General features: G+C 50.6%; 6 protein-coding genes across 6 annotated transcripts; 2 read left to right on the top strand and 4 right to left on the bottom strand.

The window, feature by feature from the left end:
• Positions 1-889: 889 nt before the first annotated feature.
• Positions 890-3,702, bottom strand: BO95DRAFT_464420 (DIL and Ankyrin domain protein; the record flags this gene model as incomplete). Its single annotated transcript, XM_025589061.1, has 4 exons — positions 890-2,416; positions 2,485-2,889; positions 2,960-3,405; positions 3,531-3,702. The coding sequence occupies 4 exons, from the start codon at positions 3,700-3,702 to the stop codon at positions 890-892; spliced, it is 2,550 nt and encodes an 849-aa protein (XP_025441631.1).
• A 560-nt stretch (positions 3,703-4,262) lies between these two features.
• BO95DRAFT_154931 (uncharacterized protein) lies at positions 4,263-4,632 on the bottom strand. The gene has a single exon (XM_025580671.1). It carries the CDS (start codon positions 4,524-4,526, stop codon positions 4,323-4,325), a length of 204 nt encoding a protein of 67 aa, XP_025441630.1. The 5' UTR covers positions 4,527-4,632; the 3' UTR covers positions 4,263-4,322.
• Positions 4,633-9,922, bottom strand: BO95DRAFT_497642 (mitotic regulator LTE1; the record flags this gene model as incomplete). The annotated part of the gene is made up of 2 exons (XM_025590892.1): positions 4,633-9,458; positions 9,543-9,922. The coding sequence occupies 2 exons, from the start codon at positions 9,920-9,922 to the stop codon at positions 4,739-4,741; spliced, it is 5,100 nt and encodes a 1,699-aa protein (XP_025441629.1). The 3' UTR covers positions 4,633-4,738.
• Positions 9,923-13,353: 3,431 nt separating this feature from the next.
• BO95DRAFT_443568 (uncharacterized protein) lies at positions 13,354-13,806 on the top strand. The gene has a single exon (XM_025586684.1). It carries the CDS (start codon positions 13,586-13,588, stop codon positions 13,772-13,774), a length of 189 nt encoding a protein of 62 aa, XP_025441628.1. The 5' UTR covers positions 13,354-13,585; the 3' UTR covers positions 13,775-13,806.
• A 2,747-nt stretch (positions 13,807-16,553) lies between these two features.
• BO95DRAFT_464418 (uncharacterized protein) lies at positions 16,554-16,999 on the bottom strand (the record flags this gene model as incomplete). Its single annotated transcript, XM_025589060.1, has 3 exons — positions 16,554-16,600; positions 16,678-16,907; positions 16,962-16,999. 3 exons carry the CDS (start codon positions 16,997-16,999, stop codon positions 16,554-16,556), a joined length of 315 nt encoding a protein of 104 aa, XP_025441627.1.
• A 5,954-nt stretch (positions 17,000-22,953) lies between these two features.
• Positions 22,954-25,218, top strand: BO95DRAFT_415214 (guanine nucleotide-binding protein subunit alpha). Its single transcript, XM_025584343.1, has 5 exons — positions 22,954-23,551; positions 23,617-23,801; positions 23,895-24,058; positions 24,112-24,370; positions 24,429-25,218. The coding sequence occupies exons 1-5, from the start codon at positions 23,422-23,424 to the stop codon at positions 24,768-24,770; spliced, it is 1,080 nt and encodes a 359-aa protein (XP_025441626.1). The 5' UTR covers positions 22,954-23,421; the 3' UTR covers positions 24,771-25,218.
• Positions 25,219-25,345: the final 127 nt, after the last annotated feature.

The following is a 25,345-nucleotide window of genomic DNA, read 5'->3' as shown; positions in this document are numbered from 1 at the left end:
ATCATCGCCCAAACAGGATAACCCCCAAACGGGAAAGACACACTTACCCAAACAGGGCTGGTCCCCGCGTAGACTAACCAGATCGGGAAGAGACAGTCCCCGGATATCGATGCCTCAAGATGCTGGCCGTAAATGGGTTGATGCCTGAGAAACGCGGGATGGAAAGCAAGAATAGAATTTCGGTGTCTGAGAAGGAGAAGAGGGGAAAAAAAAAAGGAAAGAAAGAAAGAGGAGGAGGAGAAGGAAGGAGATAGAGGCGGGAACTGGGGTGAAGCTAGTAGATTACTGATTCTTCACCTCCAACACATTATATAAAGTAAACGGTTGACAGTGGAGTTCCCAGCGCTGCAAAGAGACTAGCGGCCAGATTTGCTGACGACGAACCGCCCGGTGCGACTCGTCATCCCCCATAGCACTGCTCCAGGCTTTCCTGCTCCGCTGCTCTTTTCGGGTTTTCCCCTGTACAAACCTATAAACCCTATCCGATTTCCGCCCATTCGAGACATGCGCTTTTCTCTTCAAGTTACTAGTATCTCGGCGTGCCTCGTCTAGATTGGCCAAATCTCTCTGTAAACCGGTCGGGCCCGTTTCAGTAACTCCACTGTCCATCCCCATCTCCCCGTTAACTACTCAATCTGACGGCCTTACGCAACCCGCTTCCCAAGGGACCGCTTGGCATGTCATACTGCCCACTCTAAACTACTCCTACTCAGTACAGGCAAGTGCATGAAAAATGCGACTGAGTGGCGGAATAGGAAGGAAAGAAAAGAAAAAGCCTAGATAAATGTATATACTCGAAGAAGGTAATCAATGGGTCCCAGGGTATCCAGATACACAAAGCTGGATGGCTTCGCACTCCCCCCACCCCATGTGCTTTTTCTTGTCATCCTCACCCGTCACGATCAAATCGACTGAGCACTTCCGGAGGTACTGTTGGGATGTATTTACGCGCCCGTTCGCGATTAGTACCTCCCCATCCAGCCCCGTAGCTTATCAGCATATCCGTGCTGGTGGGTAAGGAGAAGGGGAGGGTCAAAGACGGATCTAAAAACACCCCATGACTACCGGCCCGCTCCTCCATCAGGGCCGGTCGTGGAGATGCGAAACTAGACCCCGGGGATGCCATCGAGGCGCGCGTCGAGGCGTCAGGAGAGGTGGCCGCATCGCCCGGCATGGTCGTCGCCGGGGGCGTCTGAGGACGTCCCCCATCGCTAGAGGCTGACGCCTGCGCCGCACCTCGTTGCTGCTGGGCCGCTTGAAGCTTGGCATGCTCCCGGTAGAGCAGTTCCGGGTCGCGCTGCAGCTCAATAAGAAACTTCATCGCTTGCTTGGTCAGTCCCTTTTCTCCGACCTCTGGCCGATACGACTTGACCGCATGCAGAAGCTGGGCCGGGGTTAGTTGCTGCAATTGAAGGAGAGTCGTCACGAGTGACTCGAAGTCATCTCCCAGCGAGGAGAAGCATTGCAGCCATTGCAAAAGCTGGATCACCGGGGCGAGATGCTTGCGCGCAGCGTCCATGGTGCACTCGCCCGTGCTGGACGTCGAGCCGTTCTCGTAGTGTTCCGGTTGGCGATTGTTGTTTCGGGCCCAATCTTCCAACGTCGAGACGTTCATGCGAATCTGCATCGCTTTCGTGCGGGCCAGGTAGCGTTTGGTACTCATGATTCGGTTGAACAGCTCAGCGCCCACCCAGTACAAAAGCTGGGAAATGATCTGAGTGGTGATTACGGAGTGAACATCGTACAAATCGAGGACAAACAGGGTTGATGACAGAAGGGAGGTGATATTGCGCGGCGAGACCTGCGCACGCCGTCGCGGAGATGGTGGTCGGAAGCGCTTCTCTACCGGCTCGGGGGCTTTTGCCTTGGACTTGGGTCGGAAAAGTTTCCATTCATTTTGGAAATGTACATCCTCCAGGCCCGGAATTGTCTCGTGATCGAGCATGGCCGAGTCGAGAACCTTATTCATGCGACGCTCAGCATCGCGGATGATCAGAATGAAGATCTCATTGATCAACTCGGCCAGGTGAAGCTGGAATTCCACCGTGGCTTCTACCAAGCCGGCGTCCTTCTTCAGGTAGTGGAGCAAAAGAGTCGCATTCGACATCCAGAAGGCCAGGATAGTCATGTCCCATTGATGACGCTCCACGACGTCGTTGATTTTATCGGTCGCGGAGACCAGAAGTGTGGCCAGCAGTTCGGGGCTGGCGTGATAATGAGCGTAACGAGCGCTGAGGAATAAAAGGTTGGCGGGTACCGGTTTCTGTGAGGGTGATCGCTGTGGTGTCATATTCGTGATGATGATATTCAGTATTTTTTCGAGCTCATTGTCTTGGAAGACGAACATCTGGTCGTTCAAGCACCGGTCCCAAACGAACTCTTGTTGCTCCTCTTCCAAATCTTCGTCATCTTGCGACTATCGATGCAATCAAGAGACAATGTTAGCCATAGTATCATCAGCGGAGAATCTGCCATCCAACTTACGTCGAATTTCTCGTCCAATCCTAGGCTCGACAGGTCTACCTCAAGGTTGATCGCGCTCTCTTCCATCATCATACGCCGCTTCATTTCGTTCTCTGCGATTTCCTCCTCAAAGCGACCATGGCCGAACCCGGAGTCATAAAAGTCGTCTTCGATGGCGCTCGGTCCAAAATGATATCCATTTTCGTGCAGGTACTCTGAAATCTCACTTCCTGGCTGAGCAAAGTCAAACGCCGTCCCACCCGATGAGGACTTAATGTCCGGAGATGCGCCGTGGTCGAGGAGAATTTTGGCAATTGTTTTATGTCGGTTAGTCATGGCCCACATTAAGGCACTCCACTGATTGCGATCCTGCTGGTCGACAAGAGCCCCTGCATCAAGCAGGGCTGACACGACGTCCTGATGTCCCTACACCGAGTAGTCAGTCTTGCATCGCCCGGTAACTCAGCGAGGGAAGGGAAAAGGCCACGGAACATACAAAGCAGCTAGCGTAGATCAGGGGCACTGTGCCCTCTTCATCTGGCATGTTGACATTCACGTAGTCTTTTGCTTGCCCCAGCACCAGCTTGCGAACACGTTCCACGTCGCCATTACTCGCCGCCATATTCAAACTCCGCTGTAGAATGTCCCGCTTCTCCGCTTCAGTCAGCTTTTCATCGGAGGCGATGGCATCTTCGTCCGCACCCAGCGAATCCACTTCCCGGTGTGCCGCCTGCGCAGCAAGCATCTCCATCAACCGGGCATCGCTATCCTCGAGGCGAGCTGTGATTGTAGATTCGTTATCGTCGTCGATAGCGGCCGCAGCAAGACCGCGTCCATACTGGGCTTGAAGGGCATGTTCCTCGTCATGCGTGTGATCATCGAGCGTGAGGCTGAAGCTTAAGGGTTTGGCGGCTACGGGGGTGGTGAGAAATTGCGACTGACCTGCAGTGTCGCATATAAGTTAGCCATTTGCTATGCGCAGGAGGGTGGGGTGACAGCTGCGAAAAGCTGCGCAGCCCGGAGAGGGGTACGAAGGAGGGGTAAAGGAGGAACAAGTAGCGGCGCACCTTGCCAGGCATCGTACATCTCCGTCTCGTGCTGCAGGACTGGCAAAGAGCGGCGGTCATCCAAAGACTTAGGTAAATCATCGGGAAGCGTGCGGACGTGAAGGTCTGTCGAAGATGGATCGCTATGGTCGAGCTCGTCCGACACCCCGCGGGGGGAGTCGGGGTCGTTCATGACGTATGAAGGGGCTATGACGGTGGAAAACGGAGTCGCAAAAGAGAGTAGGAGAATCCGAGTAGAAGAGGTATACTAGCTCTCGCTCCATGGAGGAGACAGCCTCAAGACTGGTTGGTATGGAGGACAGCCTCCTTTCCCCGGTGGGTCGTCTTCCCGTCTGTGTGAATGAGATGGTCTCGAGCCGGATGGACGGGGTTTTGTAAGAGAGCGGTATATGCTGGAGAGAGAGGAAGTGAGTGATAGTGGGTAAGTTGCTTTAATAGAAGTCAAGATCCATCAGACGAGTATCGGAGAAGGACTAAAATGGAGAAGGGGGAGAAGAAGGGAAACGATGAGGGAGCGAGCGAGAGAGATGACGAGTGTTCAGGCAGGCGGGCGGGCGGGCGGGCGCAGTGGAACCCTGGAAAGTTCCTGGCTGGCCGAAAAAGAAAAGAAGCAGCCTGGCTACGGAGTACGGAGTAGCATTGTTATATTATTATCCACTTCCACTGTGAAACTCCTATGCTCGCTCCGCCGCTCAGTGCATTGAGATTTAATTTAGATTGCTTCAATTGATGGTTCATTTCGGTGAGAAAAAGGATAGACTATTAAAGAAAGGATGAAACCCCCCTTCTCCTTTACCATTGACTTGAAAAGGTTGATAATTGTGCAGACATCATCGCATCAGAATCCAAACATGCCATGCCTCTCTCCTTGCATCCAAAGAGAATAATGATAATCAAGTAAAACAAACCCAAAATCAGAACCAGATATGCAAAACAACAGTCCAATCCCAATGCACCCTGATGCAAGATTAATATACATAGAAAGCAAACATACATACATGACAAGTAACTAGATTTTCAACACCCATTCTGTCCATGGCCCAATGCGATCCAGGGTATCTTCGGGGGTATTAGGTAGTTGGCGCAACATGATCACGAGCGCTCCATGCAATAAAACAATCCATCCTCCCAAATTATTATGTTTGTCATCTCGTTAAGTCTGATCGTGTAGCGACATGGTTCATCATATGTCAAGCCGTAAATAGTGTTTATTCCAGCTGCTTGCTGCGCAGCTGGACTTGCTCTTCGGAGAGCGATGCGATCCACAGGCAGCGTTCGATAATACCCGGGATCGGGTCAAATCTATACTTGGTGCTGGAGTCAATCAAACGAAGAAGACTCTTGACGATCTTGGCCGTGGTACGGTAGCGTTCAAAGTTGATCAAGGGTTCTCCATCGTATGTAGTCACCTGCGCCGGTTTTTGTGCATTGTAAGTGAGATCATGGACATAGAGACCTGTATGTTGAGTGATTAGCCACGGATTCCTTGACAAAGATCGTAGTGCCCCAAAGAACAACTTACCGACAAACGGAATGCAGCCATCCTGAGCATTGACCGTTTCCATCTCTACGCGGAGGTCGTGAAAGTTGCGAATTGGTTGAATCAGGGATTCCATGTCCTTCAACAGGTGCTTATCGGCGGGGGGAACCAGGGCCCACGTGCTCTGCAGTCGGGAGCAGTCGGTAGATGATAGAGCAATGGCGATTTGAAGCATTGTTGCGTAGTTACACATCCGCCGGGCGTGGACTGCCGTGTGAATGAATTTGGCAATCGTCCGGGCCCGCTCATGTAGATCGAGGGTAAGAACAATTTCGGAGAGCACCCATTTGACCATCAGGTTGAAGCGGCCTACAACCAGATCAATGCCTCGACTTTCTCCTTCCTTCAAGAATTGGATCCAGCTGAGTGCTGAGGGTGAGCCGCTGCTCCATCGCATATCGATCAAGTCCCGCCAATCGACCTCGCTCAATGCGGCCATCTCCACTAAGGTCAGCTGTTGAGCAAGAACGTGAGACTCGCAAGAGAGAACAAATGGCACATGGTCGGGTTCGGTGTTGTTGTTCAATGGCGGAGGGAGTTGGCGGTGCTTTTCGGAGCGGGAAATGACATCGCCGGATACATGCTGCACATCCAGGGCTCGGCCATCTGCTTGCTCCGCGGCGTTTCTGGGAGATGGGTCAGGCGTCAGGGGTTCTGTTGGGAACAACACCGGGTTGAGAGGCGTGGCGCAGGAGATCGATCGAGTGTTCTGGATGGTCATCGGAGGGGACGGCGGATGGGACGGCGGATGGGCAAGAGGATGTGCAGGAATTCCCAAGGACATATCGCTCAGCCTGTGTGTATCGAGAGATAGCCGTTGCTCCGCCGCCTCTCGTGAATCGACTAGGTCCACGGAAATCTCCGAGGATAATCCTGATAGGCGCCCGAATTGCTTGCGCGACTCGTGAGGAACGGTTGGAAGCGTAGAACCTCGTGGTATACGATTCAAGCTCTCAGTCTTCTTTACAATATCAAGAGACGAATGTGATGAGTCCACATTCATTGTGCCCGATGTAGAGATGTCGCTGGCTTGCATGCGAGATGAGCTAGCGACTTTCGAAGATGGTCGACTGTTTGACTTCTTCATTGAATCATCACTCAATCCCCGCTCGAGCAGCGGGATTGAGTTGTAAGAATTTTCTGTTTCTGCCACCGAGCGGGAATTGTCCCAACGATGAACGAGGCGTCCCTGTATCTGTGAGTAAGTCAAGCTGTCTCCAAGGAATGTCTCGCGTCGTCCAGCAGCGTTGGCCAAACTCGGATGATGTTGCGCAGCTTGACCTTGATAACAGCGATCCTCTTCACAAACACTACCAAGAGCATAACCTTGAGTACAAGTCTCTGTTCCAACGGAGACTGCTTCATGGTCAGAAGCCGGTTGACCTTGCCACTTGCCCTCCAGCTTCAGCAAGGCTGATTCTACGCCTCCATCGCCATCATCCGGGATTTGCGCGAATTGAGCTATGGCAGCCTCGAATGAGCGCCGCATGTTCTGAGATGAATGTGTTGTCATCAGAGAGTATCGCGGGTTCGGTGGAATAAGACTTGTCTGAGGTCTGGAGCCGAGGTTCTCAAGCTGAGTATCGAAACTGTCCGCACCAGAAGTGCGATAACTCATATCAGAAAGCATCAATTCCGAGTTAACTCGAGATTGAGGACAGCTCTCATTCCGCATTTGACGAAGGTCTCCGCCAGGGCGCCTGCGTAGCATTGGGCCTGCAGGTCTATCCACTTCTTGCCGCGAGTGTTGTCCTGGGACTGGGACGGCTGGCTCGCTACCCAACGTGAGGCGCAGCTTGGAGATCCCGCTTTGGAAAGACGCATATTTACGCAGGCGCAGCGAGGGCGAGGTTTGTTTCCAAGATGCTGATCCGCGTTCGACTGAGTATGATCTGCGTGACGTATTTGAACCGGAAGGACGAAGAAATTTGGACGCCCTGGACGAGAGGCTAGACTCGCTTTCGTCGAGGTAAATGGGAAGTGAGTACTCGCCAGTGGCTAGAGTCGAGCGTTGAGAGTGTGCAAGCAAGGATGGAGCCCTCAAATTCTGCGAGGAGATCTCTGTATCCAAGAATCGAGGAGCTTCTTCGAGGCCGGCATTCGAGCCAAGGGCCCCGGACATCATAGGCACCGCAAGGCCAGTGCCATCCACAATGACAATCGACTCACTACCTGTGGTTAGCCGACTGTTCATTCTGGCCAGACCGGGTGTGGCAAGGTGAGGCTCTATCTCATCAGCCGTTACAGTCGGATGCCGTGGAGGTTCAGAACGCAAGACGACTGGCTTCGTCTCCGCTTGGTCAGTGACAGCTGCACGGTATTGTCGTAAGGCCTCGTCACACAGCGTGTCAATTCTAATACGCCGCTTGGTCGCCGCAGTTGCTTTTTTATCACGGTATAGATCGGAGCCAAATGCGACATTATTGGGAAGCGCCGAGGTCTTCCCCAGATAAGAAGGGTTCGTTTGTCCCTGCGTGGTGCGCGAACCGCTAGGTCCTCCATGGCGACTGTGTAGAGCGCGGCGAATTGATCCAATGATGGTTTTTACACCGGACCCGGAAGAGCTAGGTTTGGCTGTTGTGTTGAAAGTGCTTCGTCGATTAGGGGATTTGTCTCTAGCAGACGATGGTAGAGGAGGGGATGGTGGTGCCATCATTATCGTGTACGACTCCGCCGGAGGGTAGAGTTCGCCGCGTATCAGACTACCTAAATTGAGCACTCCATATGAAGTAGCGGTAGGGTGCTGTCCCGGGGATAGGAACGAGAAGGGTGCGCGATCATCTCTGACAGAGTCGGAAAAGCTGCCGCTACGTTTGTGTTTATGGCCCGAATATGGATGGCGACGGGTACTTAGAGGTGAAGGCAGTGCATCCCGAGAGGATGTCAGTTTCAAGGGTGCAAGTGGTACAAGGTGGGGTGCTTTGTTGGAGTTCACAGCCAAAGAGAGTCGTTTCGGAGATTTAGGCGGCAGAGAACACGAAGTCGCATGAATGCTGCGGTCACTCATTGTAGTTATTGGGAGACTCCCCGTCGTGGTAGCAGAATTGTTGCGCTGGTGGTGACTAGCAGTGTGAGAGACACTACGTTCGAGACCAGCCTCCATGTTGAATTCCGGACCACCGACAGCCAGCATGGTATTACCACCGGTTTCCAAAGTGATATCATCCTCGCGGCCGCCCGGCCTGATAGCAATCTCTGGGCTGTGGAATGCGACATGCTGTTCGGCGGTGTCCCAGTAGACTGAGCACTTGCCATACCAGCATCTTTTGAGGTCGATGAGAATCTTCAGATCACTCATTCCTCCTCCTTGCCGGGCCTTCACATCAGTGTACATGCTGTTTATCATCTCGCAGAATGATGCTCGTAAGCTGTAATCCGGAACAAAATCATCTGCAAAATAATTCAAAATCCAGTGTCGAAGAGCGGCAAAGGTACGGATTCGGATAATTCTGCCGTCGTCCTGTGGTCGATTGATTGCCCATCGGAGCCGAGCTAGTAGCAGTGCCAGGAGTGTGCTAGGGGCAAGGTAAGAACGAAAGGTGAGAAAGAAATCCGAGACAAGCTCGTAGTCCATGAAAGAGGCCGAAGATATCTGTGCCACAATTCGTGCTGGGGTAGCAGCGCTGATTTCTTTTGTGCCGGCAATGTAGCGCACAACCGATTCTTTGTCCATTTCCGAAGCTAAAATCTCGAAGATTGAAGGTTCAATAGGCTCCTTGGGCTCGTAGAAGGCCGAGTGCTCGTTGATCGCCGCTCGCTGGGGCATCTCAATGGCACCAGTTCCAGAAAAGAAAGAACCGACGAAGGAAGGCCGCATTGGGTCACCGATATAAGCATTGGGCGCCGCAGTGCCGATCCAGTAGTCTCGGGGGATATTTGAGGCGCGCATGTCAGTCGATAGAGATGTCCTCACATATACTGAGCTGTGCAGCGGTGCTTCATTGTCGAGGTTTGGTGGCGACCAGCCCAGATGGTATGGAATCAGGGCGCTCTCCGATGGGCGTCGTAGCGGTTCATCAGCAGTTTTAGGTCTGTCGGCTGCTTGATCGATGAATATCTGAAGCTCTCCCGGGCGACCTGCACGTAGCTCGGACCATTGCTCGGAGACAGTGGAGAATGAATGCGCTTTACGAGGCCGAGGGTGGAGAGGAGGATGGCGTTGGGAGTGTGCTGATTCTGTGTCGACCGACTCGTCATCCTCGGGGTCTTCTTCTGGAATGAGATCTGGGCGAAACTCCGAGAGCTGTGAATTCGACCACCTAGAGGGCTCGGTCCCACCGCGTCCAGTATGTGCGTGCGGCTGTAAATGATGCTCTTGGCGAGATTTATCCAGAGAAGGGGCGGAAGGCGCCTGGAAGGGTTCTTTGATCGATGGGTTGTGAATCGGCCTGTGAGGTAAAGTGTTGGAAGGGTTAGCTCCTTGCCCATGAGATCAGCATGACCGAATTCGGCCAGCCACGGACAAACATTACCTGAGAAAAATGGTCCCATTTTGGCCAACATTACCCACTGTGAAATGATTGGGCTCCCTGGATGCTGGTAGGGAGTCGCCGGCAGCCTTAGAGGGATTAGCCCGCTTGAAGGAGCGCTTCCGCAGGAGCTCATGACTATCTTTCACGCGCAGAAAGGAGGTCGCTATCTGCTCCCGAATTGTTTTGGCGTTCGCGGTATGTTTGTCCATGGTGTTCGTGCCGTGTGTTACAGTGTGGGCGCGTCGAAGATCGGATGTCGTATATCGGGTATCTGCATCTCCGTATGCGGTTTCCTGAAGCCCCGGTTCAACCCACGTCGGACAGATGCTTGTCTGCAGCTGACCCGGGGTTCCTGCAGCCTCGCTTGAACTAGATGCCATGGCAAAAGCACCCTCCAATCGTAGACGTGTGGTGGAGGACCTGTATCAGACGAGAAAAGCTGTTGTTCCACCGAATTGGTGGAAAGTCGCCAGGGCTTGGAGCGGCGACCTAGCAGGAACGAGAATACAGGGACAGTCCACGTTGGGATCGCAATAGGTGCCTGCGAAACGACATGACCAGGAAGCGTTCACGAGAGGGGTCGTTTATCGGACGCAGCGAAGACGGAGGCCGAACATTGGCGACTTCTGTCTGCAGTAGCACGAGAAGCGCGACAGTCGGAGCAGGTTCGGCACTGAGATGGAAGGGGAAACAACCTAGTAGCACGTCCGGGGCGATTACTCTATGTACGTAACCGGGGGTCCTGGTAGATAATAATAGAATACCAAGACCGTGCCTGAGAAAGCAGAAGCAGAAGCGAATGTCAGAATATCAGGGGAGGGAATAAAATGATGGTTGAGGCTACCAACAAACGAAAAGAAAAGATGAAACGCCAAAAGAAGAAAAACGACAATAATGATAGTAATAATAATAGTAGTAGTGATAATGGCGACGGCAATAATTAACAACTGACCGAGGATGGTGTAAGAATGTAAGAAGAGGAAGGGAAATACGTTCAAGGTTAGAGCGCACACGGGCTGCTTATGGACGGAGATGGTAAATAAAAGAAAGATGATGGATGGATGGATTGGATGGATGGATGGATGAACGGATGGATGAATGGTGGAGGCGGCGGCGGTAGTGTGGAGAACAGTTAAGTTAGGGGAGGGAAAAGCCCATCAGTCACTGGCCTTAGGCCCCAGTCAGGTTCCGGTTCCAGCAGGGCGGAACCCAGAACCACCCAAAACCACTCAAATCACCACCAAACCACCACCCAAAGCAGATTTTTGGGGCAAGGCACAACAAGGTGAGAAGAACCATGGATTCCCGACACACGGGCAACGTGGTCTTCTGCGGAGTCAAGACTTCATATGTCCTTACCTAAACCTACCACCAGTTGCTCACTTCCATACTGCCAACTGCCAATTTCCACATCGCTACCTACGGAGTACCTTGTTTTTCCATCCTGCTTACTTGCTTGCTTTGTCCTCCACCGGAGCCAAAGCCGGCCGGCCTCCTTCGCTATCTCCTCCTCCCCCCCATCGTCATCTCCTTCCAGCAAGAACCACACCAAGGTTGATCAGATAGGCCGATCGACCTAACAGATCGTAGGATAGACAACTCTACACGCATCCACTGAGAATTTCCTAGTTGAGACCACTATCGCTTAATAACTACTACCTCTAACTAACTAACTAACCACCTCTGTCAACTTGTTAACTAATGGATGGAGAATTTAATTTATAGGGGATCCGTTGACGAGTCCTTCTTGATCAGGGTTGTCAGGTCATTTTCAACCCGTCATTCCATTCCTGAAGAGGAAATTCTAGTCCTCAGCCTGGAGCCCAGGTCCCCGGCGGGCGGCGGAGATTGATTGAAATCCATCTTGTCTAGCCAGATTTCCTGGGAAACCCACTTGCAGCATTTTCTACTCCCGAGCCCCGACCTATCCACTCGACTCAGCTGAGATGTTGTTGGAAAGACAACAGGACCAAGACCCGGGCAGGAAGCAAATCTGACACTGATCGAACATCGTGCATGAGGAATACCAAAAACCCCCGATACGAGGCATTCAAGTCGATCCATCACAACCTTCCAAGGGAATGTGTGGATGATAGATCTGACCTGCAGTTCCGCACGCGAATCGTAGATTCCACTTATTTTTCTCTTTTGTCCTCCACTTGAGCGAGGAAAGATCGCATCGCAAAAGGGGCAGGGATGCACACGGCACGAGTCAAAAGGTAAAAAAAGAAACAGAGTCAGGGCAAGACTAACAAAGAACTGCGAGAGGAGAGAGAGTGGGCCAAGCGAAGTGGATTAGGGATGACCTTGGTCATCCTCCCATCGTACTGTATCCGTAGTAGGGCAGTGATCGCAAGTTCTTTGCACCAGCAGTCGGAAGAATCATGATCTGATGAGTGTTCATTGCCCCAAAAAAGCAAATGATAAAAACGATTATCAGGCAAATTTATGAGCCTATCATTTATTACACTTGGGGAGGTGGAGGAAAGCAGAAGCCGCTGAAAAAAGGGGGGGCAGGGTGTCCCACTCCACAACAGTGCTGCTGCTGCTGCACGCCAGGGATGTTCAATAATGCTCAGTCGGGACTCGGTGGTAGACTAAGAAATGATCCATGATCAAGCTTAGAGCCGTTAAGTGCCATGAATGGCTGCCTCAAGACTGTGGAGAAAAAAAAAGTCGCGCTGACAGCCCATTTCTGCCGCTTCCGGAACCTGGAACCAAGGTTAGTCGGCTGAATGTGGCTGACCGTTAACTCTCTATACTTACAAAGTATAAAAAATCGCTGATCTCCAGCCGATCCGGTCAGTCTCAGCCAGATTTACCGGGAGGTGCGGTCTTTGTGAATCTGATCTTTCTTTCTCGCTCGAGTCGTTGTTGGGATTGATTCTTTGCTTTTGTGCGTCAGCCGGAGCAAGTTAACTACAGCCCCGTAGACCAGGGACATCTGCATGCAGGCCAAGCAAGGTTCAGTCGATTTTCGTCGCCTTGCTTTAAAAGTACCAATGCCTGACATGTGCTCCACTTTGACATTCGAGTCAAGCCCCGATTTGCCCGGCGCCGGGAAATTTATACATCACCTCCAGCTGGTTTGACAACATATCATACATATCATCGAGGATTATCGCTACTGGTCATGATCGGTGCGCTAGAACTTATGACAAGTCAATTGGATTCTTCGATATTTGCATGACTTGACAATCTACTCCGTATGGAGTATGCAATCATGAGCTGACTACTCTACCTGACTCATTGGTGCATGATCCACGGGTTGCTTCATACATTTCTCATCAACCTGGACTCCAGGTGACTGTACAGCAGCCCAGAGATCAGTACTCGTGTACACTTCATGACTCCCTCCACATGATAGATAACTAACCTACAGAATGTAACCTGATCGATCTGCAGACTTGCCTGCCCAAATTTCAATCTGTACTGAGATCTCAAGAGATGTTTATCAGCTCTCACTTCGTAGAAATTGCCTTGCGCGTCAAGGATATTTGCCCGCTCGCAGTCTGAACTATACTGATTACGTGGAGCATACATTGAACTTGCAGCCATAACGAAGAAGCACTTATTACCACTTTCGCCACACTCCTGCTAAGGAATCTTCATGAAGGAGTGATTTTATAAGCTTCAAGTATGATTTGACCGCGGCCATCAATGGCGGCCAGAGTGAAAGCCGAACCACCTTGCACATATATCGAAGCCTTTGAAGATTACTACTCATAAGGTTGTGTCACCCAACGCAGCAATTGATCGGGTTACCATGTGCTTGCAGTTACATGGTCTCCATGGTTCCCCTACATGAACTCCTTATTATTGCATCAACCACGGCCGCTGCCGCTGTCTATAGACCATAGCGTAGTGGTTACACTGGCTTCCTTCTATGCCTGATGCTTTGCATGCCTCGATCCATCCATCCAAGCCAAGTAGGCAATTGAACATGCTCGAAGACCCACTATATATTCTGAGAGGAACAAGGTTTAACCGCACCTTTGTATCGTGAGTCTTGTCAAATGCTCGACATTCTTTTATCGGGCTCAATGGTTGCCTTCACCGTTGATAGCTTCTTCCTTTTCCTACTCCTCTGCTGTTTCCTATGTCTCTTTCTATTTAACCAAGAGCACTGTCTACCTCTACCGCGTGAGCACCCGGCTTTGCCTTCTGCCCTTCATACCCGCCTCACTCGCTCTTGGTTTTCTTGCAGGGCTTCCAAGTTATCAGCAATTTGAGGTCTCAGGGGTGAGGTGTATGGAACGTGTTCTCAATTCTCTTGGTGGTTGGAACTAACGTATCAACATGGGAAGCAACTTGGCAACGCGTTGCATCACGTGGCCGGATTACTCAGCTGCGCTGACACAAGTCCTCAACAATTCGACTGACAAAAGGAGCATCGGATCTTCATTGGCCCAGACCCGTGCTGAACCACTGCATACTGTCTCCAAAGAGCCTTAGAAGCTCAACAAACCACAGAAAAGTCAACAACCTGACTCTATCCTGTGACCGGCCACGCTCGGTACGTCACGGGCAACACATGGGGACTGTGTTAGAGTGCTCATGCTCCTCAGGCTATCAGCTGTGCTGGAAGAAACGCACTGGAGCCGCATATCTATGCAGCACAGAAAAAGAGTAAACGAAACACCATAAGCTTAAGGCGGCGAGGATATCTCTCCGTCTCTCGGGTCAGCGCTCTCTCTTGGGTTATATGAGCGGCATAATAACAAAGCCCAGGAGATATACATCTCCAGATTTACTCAAACAACCCCAGCCGCCATTCATCCAGCATGCTTGTAGAGAGTCGGACGAGGGCGAACCCACCCTCACACGGCCTCTAATTCCAGGGAGAACTACAGGAAGACCATGTAGACTCGCTCAGCTGCTAGCTGAACTCCCCCAGGTCAAGATAAGTGAGTGGCTGGATGCCCCCCCCCCAGCACAGAAAACCGGGACTGCGGCCACGGCTACATGGTCAGACTCTGTTCAGGCTTGTGAAGCCATATTCATGACTGGAAAGTTTTGCACAGCCTTTCAGAGCTATCTTAATCCCCCCCCGGCGCGTGGTCTGCTCCAGGCGATTGGACGGCTTTGCTGATAACTTGCTTAATGTCGTCTATCGAGGCTTACTGTCTTATTGGGTAACGGCCCTCTGAGTGGTGGAGAATGGCTATACTGGTCGAGGAAGGAGTATGTAGAACATCTGGATGAACGGCTCGGGGACAGTGGATGCCGCTGGCGCTGCTCACTCACTCCCAGGAAATGAATCCGGCGATCGATCGGGCTCTACTATCACACCGAGGGGGGAGGGGTGGGAATAGAACGGTGGTAGCGTGCAATCATTCGCTTGTGGTGACGTGCAATGTGACGTGCGATGTGGTTTCAAAGTTGGGCTCGGAACCCTCTTCCTCGAGACGAGAACCCGACCATTGCACCGCAGTCGGGAGTGTGCTGGTGAAGACACCGGGTGTGCTTGCTAACTCATGTCTATACGCTCAGGGGGTCTGGTAGACGGTCCGGAGGAAGTCGGAGGCGACCCGGGCGTGTACCACTATCCATCTGATTGATCTGTGCAATGACGTGGTGACTCCTACTTCGTCTAGCGAGCAATGACAGGGACATAAACTTCTCACATCTCGGCATTGCTTTGGAGCCCAGAAACGTCGGAAAAACTGCACTTGGCTGGCAAAATCTTGATTAGCTTGTTATCAGGTAAGATGTGGATGGTGAGAACCTTTGCTATTGTCTTTTGCCAATGAATTGTATGGCTGAGTTATCACAGTGCGTTCCTGCGTTGATGATTCCCAGGGGAGCCCTTCCTGGAACTCCCTGGCAATAGGACGAGATGGCTGTAGTCAGGAGTCACTGGTACAGAGTAATGATTGACACTCTTGAGCAAGACTACATATCTCTTAGATGTCAGATGAGTTACTCTATAGCCGCACTGGACACATGCGAAAGCAGAAGTCTCCCTGAGCTTGGAGAAAGGACAGATCAAGGCCCCCGGGGGCCAGCAGACTAGAGACCCATGAGAAGTCTCAATTACCCCTGCAAACTAAGCTACTGCTAGCCTTCGAAGAGCTCATAAAATCGAGGTTATTCTTACATCTCATCCCAGGTTTGTGGCCGAGTGGTCAAATTAGTGAAACAAGAATCAACAGTGACTTAGGTTATGCCCCATCGCTGCCGGTTGGAAGCAGAGCGCTTTAACCAGTATCCTGCCATCGTATGTTTTCCACCGTCATAATATATTATTCATGAAACTGCGCTCAGCACGTAGCCCGAGTGGGCTGAGTGAGCCACTAAAGACTTGTATCACCCACCCTGTGGCCGCATGTGCTCAGTTGGTGGAAAGGTGAGCCTATCTGCTCGGGACTAGCCAAGACTCGTGCTCTGTGTTAGGTCTTCCTGGTAGATGTTGAGAAAAGTTGCTGTCTGCAAGATCAACCGTGTGGGAGAGCTTTCCTGGGAAACAGCCATGGCGGAGTCATGCCCAGCTCGGCTCCATGCTGAAAACACTCCGTCGACCGGGTAAAGCAACTTCCAGATTGATGGAGCACCTGGGCTGGAGAATATCTGGCCACGGAAGAGGCATTCACAGAGAGTCATTCGATTCGAGCTTGTTTGGGTATGTACATGGAAGGAGCAAGTACTAGTCGTAATTCTTCTTTGGAGTCGATCTGATCTAGTACCGGGGGGGAGGGTGAGTGCGGGTGCCGCGCAACAGCCTCGTGAGACCTGTCATATTTCAAATGAATATCACTGTCCCATACCGTCTGATCTTGGGCGCTGATTGGTGCGGCCGACAGTACCGAAGCTCTTTTATCAGACACTTCAGGCGGCAGACCCTCATGGCTTTTGATGTTGTTTTCTGTTTACGGCAGAGCCACGCATGTAGATCTCCGCTCCGGGTCGTGTTAAAGTGGCGATTCTGCAAATGTGACCGATCGGAAAACACACATCGTCATTTTGCACAGTCAAAACGGTTCGAAATAGGGGTGTTATGCAATTGTTGGTTTAGGTGGCCAGGACAATCGATACCGGGTTGTGGTGTGAAGGTTCGTCTACCATTGTATGTCAGCGAAAACCACCGGTCAGGAGTCGGACGAGGGGTAATGAAATCAAACGGCTGGTAACTTACAAGGCATTAGGGACCAGAAATAGTAGGCAGCCGAGAAAAAAGAAAGAATGGAGAAGAGGACATAGCTGGCGAAGCCAAGCAAGGAGTTTTCCCTATACCCACATAGAGCGCGAAGGAGGCTGAAGGCATCATTGTGATCATCGGGATATTCGTAGTACAATTGGTTCTTTTCGATATCAGGGGTCCAACGGCCTGGTGGCTGGTTTTGACAATGTGGTGTATCCTGATTGCTACATGGTGTCAATTGGCAATTGTATGCCGGACTTCAAGTAGGCTGAACTGACCTGTTCAGGGGTAGTTGGTTGCTCTGCATACCACTCATTTCACTGGCCGTCCGCCGCGCAACCACGTAATGGCAAAGGATGGGGAAGATGCAGTCAGCCTGAGATAGAGTTTAGTGCGATAGAATCCTTCCCAACCGGAGTGTGTCTGTCAGTTTCTTTATCGTTTATCAGTAAGACATAATGACTGATTTCCCCAGGAAATCTTAATGCACTGGTTTAGGCTAGCTACTCGTAACTACATTATGTACTTCATCAGTTAGTTGAGCTTGTGCGGATGACTCAGCTGTCACAACATGAGCATAAAGCTTGGATAGGGCACTAAAAATGGGTCCATTTTCGCGCGCTGAAGGATGGTTCAAGGTTGCTCGGTAGTTGTCCGTCGCTTAGAGGTAAGTTATTCTCTCCTCCATAGGACTCCACATGATGATTCTCTCGTATGACTCGTAAGAAACACAGCAGAAGCTCAATCGGGTTCTGGAAAGCTTCAGGACCAGTCAGCTCGGCTCGATCCTTGCTACCGAGCCATGGAACGCCTGTGCCATACTTCAAAGCCTCGCGCGCCATAAGAGTTGAAGTGCCACATGCTGTGGGGACTGGTCACCAGAGACGATGAACCGCATGTTCACAACAAATAAAAACAATGTTATGCTCGTCCTCCTGATAAATGTTCACTCATTGCCACCCACAATAGGGTTAAGAGTTGTCAATGAACAATAAGACGACCTTGAAGCTTGGGCCATCTTAGGCACGTATTACCAATCCGACGGCACCACAAGCAGGAAAATTAAGCGATGCTCAAGACACAAAGTACCACCGTTCTGGGTTCATCACGTAAATGCTCGGAATGAATATTTGACTTGACCCGGCCTTCATGGGAGGGAGTTAAGGAGGACCATCGCGGTAGAAGAGCTCGCATGCTATGAACCGCATCCTGACATTTGATGACAGCAGCGTCCCAGGTCACTCAGAGACATCCCAGGGAAACATGGTTAGCAGGCTACGTACTAAAGCCATAGCTGTATCTTCAGCTATCCACTTGACAGGAACGGGGTTTGCTCGCTGAGAATTCGGCGCCCCCGCTTTACCCTGGTCAAGTCTCGGCCGCCCACCGCCCCTGGGCAAACGAAGCCATTGTGATCAACACCAGGATCCCAAAGCTTGCGTTGTTTGTGGCGATAGTGGATTCTGTTGTTCAAGTATTGCTCGAGCTTGGTAAGGAAGACCGAATTATCTCGCCAGCTCCTGTTACTTATGATTTAGTTGTGATTTAAAGTTTGAATACGGGGAAGCCGCGGCATATCGTCCATTCGATTTAATTTATTCTCACTTTCGCTTGTCGATTGGGAACATATTGATAGGGTGCTTACGAGAGTGTTCTGCATCCGTACCGGACCTCACCGACAGAAGTGCGGAGGTTCGAGCAGGAGCAGGACGAATGGTAGGCTCCAGCACCTATAGGTTCAACAAATTACCACGCCATGTTGTGCTGTGGATATTATTAGCGACAGATGAAGATCCCCTGGCCGAAGGTAAGCAAGCTGACAATGCAACCTCGGAGGCTGTTTACCAATGATCTGCCTCTTGCTCGCGTTCGGAAGGATGAGGATGGGCGCACATCACTCCCCTTTCCGGTCCCCAGCGGCCGTTGAAAAAAGCATAGAGCTTTGCATTATTGGTGGAACCCGGATGTAGACCGCATTTTGAACTGACATTTCTTATTTCCCACCACGCGAATGGCTTGAGGGTTCGCCAATGAATGAGGTGGAACAGGCCTCTAACGGGTATGCTTCTATGCATGGAAACCCGGCTGGAGTGTGCCACGCTGCCCGTTAACCAGAAGAGGACCCCCTCCGCCTGTGGGGGTCACAACAGCCTAAGCTGGCTAAGCATAACTGGGAAAATAGGGGTGGGCGAAAGGATTTCTAGGTATGGGAAGGCTTGTCTAGCATGGTGCGACACTCATCGATGAACACAGAAGGGATATAGACTGTTGCACTTTGAGGGAGCTGCAGTCAATCGTTGGACCTGAGGATCGGTCAGCAAACCCAGCTGTCGATGGAAGGAACATATTTCTGAGAATTGGGAACTATGCGTAGCGTAGTGCTTAGGTCTGCGACCACGCAAGAAGGGTAGTTTATACCGTCAGCAACATTAACTTATTTAATTGTTGAGTAGGGGTAAATGTGCCGCGAAGCTCAGTGCGTCCTGTCAGGCCCTTTGATTGCTCCGGGTGTGGGGCCAATGGAAGAGCGCAGTCACTCACTAAGGAAGCCACTCCATGGTGAAACCGCTACCGATTTAAGGATCCAACAATACAAGACGATGCGGAGCACGTGGTTCCCGGGGGGTGCAAACTGTGGGTTTTACTTGGTAATTACGAAAGCAGTCGGTATTGTGACCATTGTGACCCTGTATGTGTTGTGCTGTATATGTGTATCTATGATTCCATCTACAAGTGTGCATCCTCAACCCTCGAATTACCTGTGATATTATCTCAATTGACGAGTTTAGATCAATGCGAGTTATGTTAAAGTTTCGCTGGCGTCACGACAATCTTCTTGCCGGGGGGGGAGGGGGTGTTTGTTGCAGTCAGTACGAGAGAGATACGTAGCACAGGTCTGTCATTCATGCCCCACAGCTATTGAGTCTGCATTCTCCGTCTGTGACCGACAAAAGCGAGCAGTAAAAGTCTTATCAAACCAAATGCGGTCGTGGCTGCGATAGAGTCTTGGTATCTCAACAATGTGATTGTCACCCAGAATTCTCGCGTGAATGCAAGCTACATGTCACCTTCCGGAATGTCTGTGACTCGTTCATTCCTCACGGCTATTCCCTTGCATTGTCTCGAGGAATGCGGCAGGCCTCTATACAGATTGGCAACACTATCTCACGTGCTTTGCGATTAGATCTAAGAGACCTGGCATAGCGCCCGTGGTTTCTGCATCGAGTACGAAGTAGGACAATTGTGAGTGGTCTGACCCATCCCAAGCACTCTGAATCTATATCCCAGTATCTGCCGACAGCGCGAGCATAGTTCATTCAACAATGAGGTCTAAGTTGAACAATAGAAGCGGCGCCTTCTCGGGTAGAGCTAACCACACTTGTGAAAGGTCCATCATTAAAGGTCTCGCAGGGCAGTGGCATGCAATATGGATCCTCTAGGGACAATGCAGCTGCGCGGATGCTGCCGCCCATCAATTAGCATCATTATTCAGATAGACACTTTCCCATGCCAAATCCGGGGTGGATGCCCGAGATTCGCTCCTGTAGATCCCCTCTCCCTGGACCATCTCATTACGAACACTCTGCATATGATATGTCCGGGAGAGGCGCACACCCCCGCTAAGGATTGCATGGAATGCGCAATGTTTACCTGTTCCCGTCAAGTTTGCCATGCTACTTGATGCTACTCCGTACTTCAGGTAAGTTTCTATCTGTAGGTCGAGTCCGCAACCGGCCATCCTCCGCGAACTGATTGGGACGAAATTGACCTGGTCCATGCCGACGGCTGCTGACTCATAGCTTCCCCTGCCTTAGCGCCCTCCACCAGTGTATTATTCCTTGCTTGGCAGCTCTGATGAAACCGGAAACCTGCAATCCCGACCGACTCATCTGCGTGGTACTGTATCAACACAGAACAGATTACCATTCCTACCATACTTACCATACATCCGTCGTTATCATCCATGTGATTAGTAATTGGGCAACCTGGGCACTCGGGGCAATCGACTTGTAACTGCTCCGGAGGTAAACTATTGATAGGTCGCTTCGGAATCATGACAGATCATGATCTGGGTGGGATAAAGTTTGGCACTCCAAAGGTTGTTGGACCAACCTACCTACGGAGTACCTACGCTAGGTTCGTGCGCCGCCTCCTGAATCCCGATACTGTTGCCTACTTGGTCCTAGCATGGCGCTGGATCAGTTCGAGGTTCGCTCTTTCGACTGATTATTGAAAGGATCGATAGATGGATCGATAGATGAAACTGCGCCTAAGCCTATTAGCTAGCTGATGATCGAAGGCCTTTTTGTCTTTGTTCTTGATCAGTCGAGCTCCTCGATGCTGATGTATACGCTGATTGTTGATTCAACAATGTCGGGTAGGTAGGTCCAGACCTGTACGCTGTTGAATAGATTGACGATGATCTGCTCCCAGTCTGGACATGATGCTCGGTGAGCCAAAGCAGCTCTAACAGAGCATGCCTCTTATATATTTGCCGGGTGGCGACCTACAGTGGGATCTCTAGCCATCGGGATCTACAGGGCTCTTGTGTTGGCTGCTGAGCTTAGAGCTAAATCACCTACGACTTCGGAAACCTAGGATTGACCGCATGAGAACGAGACTTCGACTCCACCAATTCACTGGAGCTAGCCAGGGAGACTGGGAGACTGTCTTTGTTAGCAGCTTAGGTCGTGGTCAGCACCTTCCAAGGTTTGCTCCATGCGCTGTGAATAAGGTTCAGTATGGTTCTAAGGCAAATATACGTCGATCCGTGCATGGCAGCGCGGTACTCCCGTGCCTCGTGGCGTTGTGTGCGAGTAGTAAGAGAAACTATGTTTGGATAGTGTGGAAGTCAAGCTCAAAACACGGATAGGGCTACCTGAAGGTGGAAGAGAAAGGCGATATAGGGGGGACTTAGGCTGGAAAGTCATTGTCTTTGTTTGAATCATACGATGACGAAGCTGGTTCCGGTCGGTAGTTGGCATGGTTAGACCCTCATGATACTGCAGTCTACTGCAGACCCATGGCATGGGCATAGGTCATGAAACCTTCACTGGGTCTCAAGAGGAGAAGCTCGAGTCAGTCGGAGCCAGTTGAAGTACAGTACAATACTGGTAAGTGCTGGTAAGCGCTGGTAAGTGCTGGTAAAGCCGTGTATGTATGTATCAGTATGGTCACAGTGCTTGTTGTATGGCATATTACATTACCTAGTACTATCTCCAATCGGCTCGAATCAGACTAAGAGCGGGCGAAGAATCAAGTGGTGGATCCAGGCCTCATCCACCGGAGCCACTCGTATTATTGCTGTGCCGGTGCCCCTCTTAAGTCTTGACATGACCGAATCAACTACCTAACCTACCGGAGTCTAAGGAGTCTAGCTCTCCGCTCGCCATGTTATCTCCTCTCCACTGCTACCTACTAGGTAACTGACACTAATTGCATAAGGGCTTACTTATGGCTAAGTCCCTTAGCACCACCGCTACCACCTTCACACTCCCTCAAGACACCCTCACACTTCTTCGTCTTCTTCTCTCTCTCTCTTTCCCTCTCTTTTCCTGTTGAGTTTCTCACTTCCCCTGGGACGAACGAAGTTGAGTATCTTACCACTCATCACTTGTCGTATTACAAGTCTTACAGGCGCCGCGTCAGGGCCATTCAGGATCCAAGAAAACCCACACCCACCGACTGAACTGACCTTGCTAGCAAAAGCACTGCGACCCACTCCGATCGGGATTACTGGAATATCTCAACGAACTGCGCGACACCTCCGTTACCTCGTCCTGTCCACCAATTACTCTTTCTATAGACCGATCTGCTGCTTTCGACAAGGATACTTCTCCTCCTTCATCCTCTGTGCTCCTTTCTGCTCCTTCTCTACAATTCCCTCCGTCTCTCCCATCAGCTGTGATATGGGAGTAATGCACATCTTCCTCCTACGCCAACTCCGATTTTGATTACCTTCGACTCTTCTCTCATTCAGCTGGAATACACCCTCTCCTTCGTTTTCAGATTCAACAGGGGTATAGCGAGATAAATATATCGTCGCACCTATCTCGCACTCGAGTTTCTCAATCCCTCTTCCTGTCGCCAACATCGTTGCGCTTATCAAAGCCCCAAAGTCGCACGGAGCTGTAGCCGTCGAATCTCCCGTTCTTGCCAACCAACTCGCTTCTCCTTAAAGCTTTCTTGCCTTCGAATCCACCTGAATACTGTCGAGAAATTATCCACAGCGGACTCTCTGCGCGTGGAGATAATCGTCGTATATAGGCCGCCACACAAGACCGATACTTGAAGGAAGTGTTGAGCCAGCAGCCGCGGATAGTTCGGCGAAAATAGAATATCTCAGTGTACGTACAAATTTCCCGACGCCTCTCGCTGCTGTTGCAGGAATAAACTCGGTGGAAGCGTGTCTAATCTTACGCTGCGGATATAGCAACTCTACCCCTCCGCTTGTCAGACGTTTTCTCTGTTCCCGAGTGTAAGTGACTTCATCTTGATCCGAATTTTGAATGGCGGCATTGCTTCCCCCACTTAGAGTCAGATCTGCACCTGATACATGTTTCGAGTGTAACCCACTTGACTGGTCATTCCTCGCAGCCTGAGCGCATCCCTGATTCAATTTCAGACCTGACAGTCTTTGCGCGCATCTTTGGATGAATTTCCGGAGTCACTTCATTAACACAACGGAAACAGACACTTCTTTTCACATTTGTCAGGAATCAATTATACCATCGCAAAATGGGTTGTATGAGTTCGAAGCCCGTAGATGCGGGAGATAAAGAAGCCCTCCAACGGAATGTGAGGATAGAGAAGGCGCTCAAAAATGACAAGAAAGTGATGGACAGAACGATCAAAATTCTTCTCCTTGGTAAGTATGCGCTTTGGCACACGCCGATGCCTGGTTTGTTCTTTGCACTGACCAGATCTGTCCAGGTGCGGGAGAGTCCGGCAAGTCAACAATCATCAAACAGATGCGCATCATCCACTCGGGAGGATTTCCTGAAGACGAACGAATTCAGACTCGGGCGGTAATCTACTCGAACCTGATTATCGCCTTCAAAGTTCTATTGGAAATTATGCGTACAGAGAGCATTGATTATCAACTTGAAACAACTAAGGTAAGTTGACCCTCAAACCGATGAAAATCATTATCCAGGTCCACTGCTTGGATCTGACGGTCCAGAAACTAATTACTAAACTCATGGGCTTAGTCGCTGGGTGAATTTATTGACAATCTGGAGCCGGATGTGGGCTCCGATGAAGCATTCTCGGATTTGAAAGTTCGTGATGCTTTGAGGGATATTTGGGACGATTCAGGCGTTCAGAAGGCAGTGGCTCGAGGACATGAATTTGCGCTTCATGATAACCTACACTAGTGAGTGGCGAATGACGGCTTAGCCTAAGCGACTCAACTAACCTTCTTTCCAGCTTTTTCGAATCCCTTGACCGGATATTTACTCCCGGTTGGCTCCCCGACAATCAGGACATGCTACAAGCTCGGTTGCGAACGACAGGAATAACGGAAACTCTCTTCGAACTCGGTCAGATGAACTTTCGGATGATGGATGTTGGCGGACAACGATCCGAGCGCAAGAAATGGATTCACTGCTTCGAGGGTGTGCAATGCCTCTTGTTCATGGTTGCCTTATCAGGATACGATCAATGTCTTGTTGAGGATCAGAATGCCGTAAGTCATGGTCTCATTTTATATGATCTAGTACCATCTAACCATTTTGTGCGCACAGAACCAAATGCATGAGGCAATGATGCTATTTGAATCACTTGTGAATGGCGAGTGGTTCAAGCGCAAGCCCATCATTCTCTTCTTGAACAAGATTGATCTCTTCAAGGGGAAACTTCAAGTTTCGCCTGTCTCTAATCATTTCCCCGACTACAACGGTTCGAACACCGACTTCGATGCAGCAGCAAGATACTTCGCCGACCGCTTCCGAGGCATCAATCGGATTCCAGACCGCGAGATTTACATCCACTATACAAACGCCACCGATACCACTTTATTGAAAGCTACCATGGATTCCGTGCAAGACATGATAATCCAGAAGAATCTCCATACCTTAATACTCTAAGGTATCACTAGGCATGACTAATATCTAATGAAACATTCTTGCGGCCGTGGGATCTCCATCTCCCACGAGATATTATTGATATTACCTTAGCAGCATTACTTGTGCTGTCCGCAACTGCTCGACGCCATTCTCTTCCCTTGTCATTCTCAAGATCGTCCTTGGCTCGCTTGGATGACTTTCTTATCACCACGCTCTTCTCTACTGAAAAAAGCACGCATCTCATCTTCGATTCAGCGGCGTGAATCTCCTTTCTAATGCAGATTGATACCATATACCACATAGTTGTGTCTGTGTCTGCGTCCTTAGCAACACCTTATGATTTCGTTTGGCCTTTATTTCCAATGCTTGGCCTCTCATTGGGTTCATCGGTCCCATCTCTTTCTTCAATGTATCTACTTCATTCTCTTATTCAGTGTTACATAAAGGACAACATTTTTTTGTTGAGTTGACGGCAATCATGCACGTCTTCCGAATTTTAGATCACTCGAAGACCTACACTTGTAGTATGTCCTATCTTGGAACGATCCAAGTTTGCGTGGCAACTATTGTACCATGCGCATTGCCAATGGGCCCAT

The sequence above is a fragment of the Aspergillus brunneoviolaceus genome, assembly GCF_003184695.1.
Source record: "Aspergillus brunneoviolaceus CBS 621.78 unplaced genomic scaffold BO95scaffold_39, whole genome shotgun sequence".
Lineage (NCBI taxonomy): Eukaryota > Fungi > Ascomycota > Eurotiomycetes > Eurotiales > Aspergillaceae > Aspergillus > Aspergillus brunneoviolaceus.
Note: the sequence above shows the minus strand (reverse complement) of the source record. Positions and strands in the feature narration are given on the sequence as shown.

Excerpts from the sequence above, each read along its gene's own strand:
- BO95DRAFT_415214 (XM_025584343.1), top strand. The coding sequence starts at position 23,422 with ATGGGTTGTATGAGTTCGAAGCCCGTAGATGCGGGAGATAAAGAAGCC. Across the intron at positions 23,552-23,616 it reads GATCAAAATTCTTCTCCTTG|GTGCGGGAGAGTCCGGCAAG; the intron begins GTAAGTATGCGC and ends AGATCTGTCCAG. Across the intron at positions 24,371-24,428 it reads TTGTTGAGGATCAGAATGCC|AACCAAATGCATGAGGCAAT; the intron begins GTAAGTCATGGT and ends TTGTGCGCACAG.
- BO95DRAFT_154931 (XM_025580671.1), bottom strand. The coding sequence starts at position 4,526 with ATGTATGTTTGCTTTCTATGTATATTAATCTTGCATCAGGGTGCATTG.
- BO95DRAFT_443568 (XM_025586684.1), top strand. The coding sequence starts at position 13,586 with ATGGTTGCCTTCACCGTTGATAGCTTCTTCCTTTTCCTACTCCTCTGC.